Genomic DNA, 8,592 nt, shown 5'->3' with positions numbered 1-8,592 from the left:
TGTTTCTGCCTGGTTTCGAACCGGGGACCTTTCGCGTGTGAGGCGAACGTGATAACCACTACACTACAGAAACTGTCATGCCCAATTACCCTTCCCTGTCTGCTCAAGACCTTCTTGTACTTTACAACTACCTTAAAGGAGGTTTCAGTGAGGTGGGGATTGGGTTCTTCTCCCAAGCACCAAGTGATAAGACGAGGAAATGGCCTCAAGTTGCACCAGGGGAGGTTTAGATTGGTTATTAGGAGAAATTTCTTCACTGAAAGAGTGGTGCAGCATTGGAATGGGCTGCCCAGGGAATCAGTTGAGTCACCATCCCTGGAGGTCTTCAAGAAACATGTAGATGTAGAGCTTGGTGACAAGGTTTAGTGCTAGGTTAAGGGTTGGACCAGATGATCTTAGAGGTCTTTTCCAACCTCAGTGATTCAATGATTCTGTGGTTCAGCTGCACAGAGTTGTGCTGGAGAGCTGATCATGATGCAATATGGTATGGAAAACCCCTTTGGACAGTTGGGGTCAGCTGTCCTGCTTCTGCCCCCAGATCCAAAGCACAGCACCACACCAGCTACTGGGAAGGAAAATAACTCTATCCCAGCCAAAACCAGGAAATTATCCACCCCTTATTCCATAACATCTATGTCACACTCAGGTCTTACTCTTCCCAATACAGTTACTCATTCTCTTCCTCATAAGCTACTCATCCGTTGATATGCACACACAGATATCATTCCCTTAATCTATGGGTTGTCCCATGGATGATTCTGGACAGTAAATGTCCCATAGATGATTCTGGATCATTTCATGCTGAAACCAGCTCTGGTTCCATCACCGCTGCACATGTCCGATTCTGTCTAACATTATTTTCTAATTAAGCTGGGTGACTCTTACCGTCATGCCACTGATGTGATATAGAGCAATCATAGTAGTGATGACATTCGGTATTATACAGTAATTAACATCAGCCCATTAACTCATGGGCTATCCCCACCCAACATTAAATCCCCTTGAGGTACGCATCAGACCGCCCCATTCCTCTGCATCACCCACCAAGGGCACCCAAGTTCTTGAGCAAAAGCAGTCCCACAAATGGGTTTGCCTTTGCCTGAGGCAGCAACATCCCAGACTCTCTTCCCCAGCATGTTTTTTACGTGCACTACAGGGACTTTGTCCCCTTCTACAGCACGTAATGGGTTTGATTGGGCAGGTCCAGCTCGGTTGGCAGATCCCCTAGTGTTGACAAACCAGGTGGCCTTTGCCAGATGTGTATCCCAATTTTTGAATGTCCCAGCACCTTCAATGTAGTCTTTAACAACCGAATGCATCCCTCGATTTTCCCTGGGGTTACGATATACCCACTCAATACCATGCTCTTTGACCCCAGTGTCTGTAAGGTTGTTTGGGAGATGAGCCCCATCACCTGACTCAATTCTTTCTGGGGTGCCATGGCACCTTAAGACTTGCTTTATGAGGCCCAGGATAGAATTCCCGGGGGTGAAATGGGGCACAGGACATGCTTCCAGCCACCTGGTGGTTGCTTCCACCGCTGTAGGCATGTGGTGGGTTTGTGGGAAGGGGATAAAACCAACCCTCCAGGCCTCCCCTGTTATTATTAATATCTCCCTGGGGATATTAGTGGGGTCTGAGTGGGAACTGGGGGCTCTGGGGATACTTGGGGGGGGGAGATGGGGGTCCTGGAAAAGTAACAGGGAGCTTTGGGGTTCCCTGGGGATACTGGGGGGTTCTGGGGTAATGGGAGGAAATTGGGGGATGGATCTTGGGGTGGTCCCAGGGGGTTCTGGGGATATTGGGAGGGGTCTGAGAGGGGAAATGGGCATTCTGGTTTGGAAAAGTGGGAGTTCTGGGGGGAAAATGGAGAGCTTGGAGGATAGTGGGGGTAGACTGGGGAGGAAATGGAGGGTCCCAGGGATACTGGGGTGGGAAATGAGGTCCTGATGAGGTCCAGGGAGATGCCTGGGGTGGGGGGAGGGGGTCTGGGGATTTGGGGGGGGGAGGTCTGAGGAGGGGAAATGGGGGATCGGGGGAAATGGAAGGCTCTGGGGAGGCCCTGAGGGACTCCTGGGGGTGCTCTGGGGGATATTGAGGGAGTCTGAAGGGAGTATGGGATCTGGGGGGTAAATGAGGGTACTGAAGGGGATTATAGAAGATTCTTTGGGGGACTGAGGATAATGAGATGTTTCCAGAGGGTAAATGGGTCATTCTGAGGGGCCCTGGAAATATTAGGAGGGTCTGGAGGAGCCTGAGGTTTCCTGGGTGCTCCCTCTTCATCCCATCCTTTGCTCAAAATCTTTGATTTTCCCCCCATTTTGCAGCCAGGCTCTGCCATGGTGGCGAGGAGCCCTTGGGGACATTGGGGACCCCCCCACGTGCTTCCTGAATGTGCCTTACCCCCCCCCCAGATGTCCTCCCCAAAATTCACACACACATGTGGCCATATCAAGGGACAAGCAGAACAGGGGGATCTTTGCTTTATTGCCCCCCCACCCCCCTTACAATAGAGGCTTCAACACCCCAGGGCAGTGGCACCTTGTGGGAACTGCCCCCCAAGCCCTGCTTTAGGGGAGAAAAAAAACCACTTTTTGGGTCCTTTGAGATGAGAACACATGCTTTGGGTTGAGAAAAGCCAGTTTGCGGTCTTTTCAGCGGGAAACCTGGCAGTTTGTGGTGAGAAAAGCTGGTTTGGGGTCATTCTGGAGGGGAACAGACAGTTTGGGGTGAGGAAAGCTGTTCTTGGGTCTGTTCGGAGAGGAACCTGTCAGTTTGTGGGGAGAAATGCCCTTTTGGGATCCTTTTGGAGGGGAAGAGTCAGTCTGGGGTGAGAAAAGCCTTTTTTGGGTCTGTTAGGTGGGAAAGCTGGTGGTCTGGGGTGAGAAAAACCCCTTTCAGAACATTTTAGAGGGGCATGTGGCATTTTGGGTTGAGAAAAGTTGTCTTGGGGTCCATTTGGAAAGGAACCTGGCAGTTTAGGGTGAGAAGAACAATTGTTGGGTCTTTTAAGAGTGCAACCTGGCGGTTTGGGATGAGAAAAGCCATTTTTGGATCCTTCAGGAGGGGAACAGGCTTTTGGGGATGAGAAAAGCCAGATTTCAGTTCTTTTTGAGGAGAATCTGGCCGTCTGGGGTAATAAAAGCTTTTTTTTGGGGGGGGGGAGGGAGGGTGTCCTGTATGGCAACAGGTGCTTTGGAGTGAGAAAAGCTGGTTTGGGATCATTTCAGAGGGGAATCTGGTATTTTGGGCTGAGAAAAGCCGTGTTTGGGTCCTTTGGAAGGGGAGCACGGTGTTTTGGTGTGATAAAAATCTTTATGGGTCTGACTGGAGGGGAACCAGCAGGCTGGGATCAGCTAAACCATTTTGGGGTCTGTTTGGAGGGGAACAGTTGGATTGGGGTGAGAACAGCCCTACTGTGGGCCTTCCTACAGGCAGTTGTCCTCCACCCTATAGCCAGTTCTCCTCCACCTCTATGGCCAGGTGTTGTCCTCCACCCTATGGCTGGTTCTCCACCCTACGACCAGTTGGTCTCCACCACCCTATGGTTGGTTCTCTACCCTATGGCTGGTTCTCCACCCTATGGCCAGTTGTTGGCCTTCACCCTATAGATGGTTCTTCTCCACCCTATGGCCAGTCGGTGTCCTCCACCCTATGGCTGGTTCTCCTCCACCCAATGTCCACTTGTCCCCCCCAACTACGCCTGCTCCTCTCCCTCCCCACACCTACCCGTCCCTGCCCCCAAGCCTTTCTCCACCTCCTCCTCGCTCCCCTCCCCCCACCTCAACGCCTTCTTCAGCCGCGCCCAGAAGAGGGGCTGGGCGGGGGGCTCGGGGGGCCAGCGCAGGTAGGTGCGCCGCAGCAGCACCCGCCGCATGCGGTGGTAGGCGGACAGCTCGGCGTCGCCCACGTCCTCCAGCAGCACCAGCACCAGGACGTCGCGGCGCTCGTCCAGCAGCCGGTAGCTGGCCAGCTGCACCTCCATGGAGCACCACTCGCTGCGCAGGTAGCTGCGGCTCACCACGCACACCGTCTTCCGGCTGTTGTAGACGGCGTCCACGATGTTGTCAATGATGCTGCGGCCCGGCTGGAAGTCACGGTGGTGCAGGCAGAGCCGGAAGGAGTCGCGTTCCAGCTCGGGCACCAGCTCCTGGAGCACCCAGCTTTCGTCGGCCGAGTTGTAGGACACAAAGCTGTCATAGACGTAGCGCTCTTCCTCCCGCCGCCACTGCTGGTTGACCCAGCACCGCAGCAGGTACCAGTGGTACTTCAGCCGCCAGTAGGCACGGTGGTAGACCACGGGCACCACCAGCAGCAGCAGCACCACCGGCACTGTCCCGGTGAAGAGGTAGAAGCCCAGGTCCAGGAAGCAGACACGGGTGTCAAAGCTGTAGACGTAGGCATGGTGGTGCAAGCCGCAGGTGTAGTTGTAGGGGTAGACCACCTGCACGCGGCTGTTGTTCAGCCAGCTCTGCAGCCATGTGTTGTCACACGTGCAGCTCAGCGGGCACTTGCGCAGGTCCACGTAGCGCAGGGAGGGCAGCCGGCTGGCCACGCTGTAGTTGAAGGTCTTCAGCTCGTTCTTGGCCAACTTGAGCACCCGCAGCCGGCTGAGGTTGCCGAAGACCTCCAGGGTGAGCGAGTGCAGCCCCACGTTCTCCAGGTCCAGGGTGTGCAGGTTGCCCAGGTTCCTGAAGACACCGTCAGGCAGATCCTGCATCCCGTTGCTGCTGTCGGCCAGCGTCAGGAACTTCAGCTGGCCCAGATCCTGGAAGACATCGGCAGGGATGGCCAACAGCTTGTTCTGCGACAGCGACAGCGACTGCAGCCCCACCAGTCCCTGGAAGAAGCGGTGGGGCAGCACCTTCAGCCCGTAGGGCTGCTGCGCCTGCATCTTCAGGTCGTAGAGGTGGCTGAGGTTGCGGAAGGGCGGCTGCTGCCGCTGCCGCTGCGTGATGTACTGCAGGTTGTTGGCCTGCAGGTCCAGCACACCCAAGGTGGCCTGCACCGGGGCGAAGACCTCGCTGCGCACCTCCAGCAGCCGGTTGCGGTCCAGGTACAGCTTCCTCAGGATGGGCACCCCCAGCAGCGACCGGGAGGCCAAGTGGCGCAGGTTGTTGCCCCCCAGGTCCAAGGTCTGGAGGCTGGCCAAGCCCCCGAAGACACCGGGGAAGAGGACGGAGACGCGGTTGTTGCGCAGGTTGAGGGTACGCAGGCTGCCGAGGTCAGCGAAGGAGCCGGGGTAGAGGTCGGTCAGGAGGTTGTTGTCCAGCCGCAGCTCCGTCAGGTTGCGAAGCCCCCGCAGAGCCTCCCGGTCCAGCCGGGCCAAGCTGTTGATGTTGAGCTTCAACACCCGCAGGGCCGGGGCGTAGGCGAAGGCTCTGGGCCCGATGGTCAGGATGCGGTTGTAGCGGAAGGAGACATTGTACAAGCGCGGCAGCTCCGTGGCCCCCCGGCAGGAAGGCAGCCGCTGCAGGAGGTTGTGCTCCACTGTCAACACCGCCAGCTCCCCCTGCTGCTCCCCCCGCAGCAAACCGCCCACGCAGCCCACCCACCGCAGCCGGTTGTAGGACAGGTCCAGCTCCTTCAGCACGGGGCAGGAGGCCAGCGTGCCATTCGGCAGCTTCTGCAACCTGTTGTGTTGCAGCTTCAGCCTCCACAAGGCCCGGGGACCCAGCAGCCACCAGCACACCTTGTCCACCCCGCCTTCCCCCAGCACCAACCCGGAGAAATCCAGGCTGTGGGGACGGATGTCAGAGACCTCCAGGAGGCGGAAGACATCCAAGGGGTTGCCGGAGAGGTGGAGGAGGCTGAGGTTACGCAGGCGGAGCGGGATGAAGGCCTCTGCCTGCGAGATGCCATTGTAGGACAGGTCGAGGGTCCGCACGTGCCTCAGGGTGGCCGGGCTGGCCCCCAGCAGCCCCCCCAGCGAGTTGTTGCACAGCTGCAGGTTGACCAATGAGGCCGGCAGCGGTGGGCCCGGCCCCAGCGCCGTCAAGTTGTTGCAGCACAGGTCCAAGGCCCGCAGCCTCCCCAGGCCCTTCACCGCCTCCGCCACTGCCCCCAACCCTCCCAGCCTCCCTCCCCGCAGCGACAAGCACTGGAGGTTGACCAAGGGCGCCAAGGCCCCTGGGGACACCGAGCTCAGCGGGTTCCTCCGCAGCCAGAGCGACGACAGGTTGCCCAAGCCGGCGAAGACGCCGTCAGCCAAGGTGGCCAAGTGGTTATAGGACAGGTCAAGGGCCAAGAGCTCCCCAAGGCCATCGAAGGCGCCGGGGGCGAGGCTCTGCAGGCGGTTGTAGGCCAGGTCGAGGCTGCGGAGGTGAGGCAGGCGGGCGAAGGAGGCTGGTGGCAGGAGGCGCAGGGCATTGTGGGAGAGGTTGAGGGCGTAGGCCCGTGGTGGGAGGTCAGACACGGCCGGCCCCGGGGACTCCAGGTAGCGTTGGATGCAGCGGAAGACTCCCGGGGCCCAGGCGGCCTCGATGCAGTTGCGGAAGCCATAGGGGAGCGCGGGCGGAGGCAGCATCACCATCACCGTCACTGCCACCAGCACGGCCAGGGGGTGGCGGGCTGGGAGGAGGAGGAGGGGGAGGAAGGGGGAGGACCGGGAGGGGCGGGGCCTGGGGGGAGATAGGAGGGTTGGGGGCGGGGCCAGTAGGACCCGGTGGTGCCCAGTATAAAACAGCGCTGCCCAGTATAACCCAGCGACCCCTCCCAGTAGGACCCAGTGTCACCCACTATAATCCAGTGACCCTTCCCAGTAGGACCCAGTGATCTGTCCCAGTAGGACCCAATGCCACCCAGAAAAACCCAGTGCTGCCCACTATAATCCAGTGATCCCTCCCAGTAGCTGCCCAATATAACCCGTAGTCCCCTCCCAGTAGGACCCAGTGCCACCCAGGAGAACCCAGTGATCCGTCCCAGTAAGACCCGGTGATGCCCAGTATAAAAGAGTGCTGCCCAATATAACCCAGTGACCTGTCCCAGTAAGACCCAGTGCCACCCACTATAATCCAGTGACTCTTCCCAGGAGGACCCAGTGATCCCTCCCAGTAAGAACCAGTGCCACCCAGTATAAAACAGTGACACCCAGTATAACCTAGTGACCCCCCCCAGTAAGACCCACTGCTGCCCAGGAAAACCCAGTAACACCCATTATAATCCAGTGATCCCTCCCAGTAGGAACCAATGCCACCCAATATAACCCAGTGTCCCCTCCCAGCAGGACCCAGTGCCACCCAGAAGAACCCAGTGCCACACCATATAACCCAGGGATCCCTCCCAGTAGGATTCAGTGATCCCACACAGTAGGACATAGTGCTGCCCAGTATAATCCAGTGATCCCTCCCAGTAGGACTCTGTGCCACCCAGGAGAACCCAGTGCAACCCAGTATAACCCAGTGCCCCCTCACTACCCTTCTCTCAGCATAACCCAGTACCCCCTCCCAGTATAACCCACTGCTTCCCAGTATATCCCAGTGCCCCACCCCCAAAATAACCCAGTGCTGTGCAGTATAACCCAGTGCCACCCCACTGCCCTCCTCCCAGTATAACCCAGTGCCCCCCAGTATAACCCAGTGCCCCCCACTACCCTTCTCCCAGCATAACCCAGTACCCTTCCCGCAGAACACCCCGCTGCCCCCCAGTATAACCCAGTGCCCTACCCCCAAAATAACCCAGTGCTGTGCAGTATAACCCAGTGCCACCCCACTGCCCTCCTCCCACTATTAACCCAGTGCTGCCCAGTATAATCCAGTACCACCACACCCTCCTCCCATTATTACCCAGTACCCCCTCCCAGTATAACTCACTGCTTCCAAGTATATCCCAGTGCCCCACTCCCAAAATAACCCAATGCTGTGCAGTATAACCCAGTGCCACCCCACTGTCTTCCTCCCAGTATAACCCAGTACACCCCCACCTCCCAGTATAACCCAGTGTACAACTGGAAGGGGACAGGGAGGTGAGGATTTGGGGACAGGGACAGGACAGGACCGCGTGGGCCCCGTTACCCCCTCACCATGCCATCCCGTCTGCTGGTTCGGTCATCCTCGGCTGCTTTCTCCTTTTTGGGGTGGAAAAAGGAAGTTTTGGTATCACTTCATGTCAATGCTGACGTGGGCGGTGGGGGGCTCCTGTCACACACCGTGGGGGGGGGGGGGGTTGGGGGTGGCGGTGGCACCTGTCCCCAGCATCTGCTTCAACGGCCTGATGCATCGGGTCCCCATGCCCCCAGTGTCCCCAAGTCCCCATATCCCGATCTACCCACATCCCCCGATGTCCCCCATGTCCCCCTCATGTCACCATATCCCTATGTCCCCCCACATGTCCCCCACATGTCCCCCAACTTCCCCTCCAAGTCCCAAATATCCCCCATGTCCCCCATGTCCCCCCCATGTCCCCATCTCCCTGTCTACCCATGTCCCCCCATGTCCCCAGTGTCCCCCTCATGTCCCCATATCTCTGTGTCCTCCCACACGTCCCCCATATCCCCATATCCTCCATGTCCCCATGTCCCCATGTCCCTCCATGTCCCTCCCATGTCCCCATATCCCTATGTCCCCCCACATGTCCCCCACATGTCCGCCCACT

At 58.0% G+C, this 8,592-nt stretch overlaps 1 protein-coding gene and 1 non-coding gene across 2 annotated transcripts; both read right to left on the bottom strand.

Moving 5' to 3' along the window:
* Positions 1 to 73, bottom strand: TRNAV-CAC. Its single transcript has one exon. It is a non-coding gene; the product is annotated as a tRNA-Val (tRNA).
* Positions 74 to 2,469: 2,396 nt separating this feature from the next.
* LOC121062836 (toll-like receptor 13) lies at positions 2,470 to 8,358 on the bottom strand. Its single transcript, XM_040543100.1, has 3 exons — positions 8,183 to 8,358; positions 8,021 to 8,065; positions 2,470 to 6,620 (listed from the first exon to the last, which is right to left on the bottom strand). Exons 1-3 carry the CDS (start codon positions 8,269 to 8,271, stop codon positions 3,698 to 3,700), a joined length of 3,057 nt encoding a protein of 1,018 aa, XP_040399034.1. The 5' UTR covers positions 8,272 to 8,358; the 3' UTR covers positions 2,470 to 3,697.
* Between the last annotated feature and the right edge of the window lie 234 nt (positions 8,359 to 8,592).

Source organism: Cygnus olor (assembly GCF_009769625.2).
Source record: "Cygnus olor isolate bCygOlo1 chromosome 31 unlocalized genomic scaffold, bCygOlo1.pri.v2 SUPER_31A, whole genome shotgun sequence".
Classification (NCBI taxonomy): domain Eukaryota; kingdom Metazoa; phylum Chordata; class Aves; order Anseriformes; family Anatidae; genus Cygnus; species Cygnus olor.
Note: the sequence above shows the minus strand (reverse complement) of the source record. Positions and strands in the feature narration are given on the sequence as shown.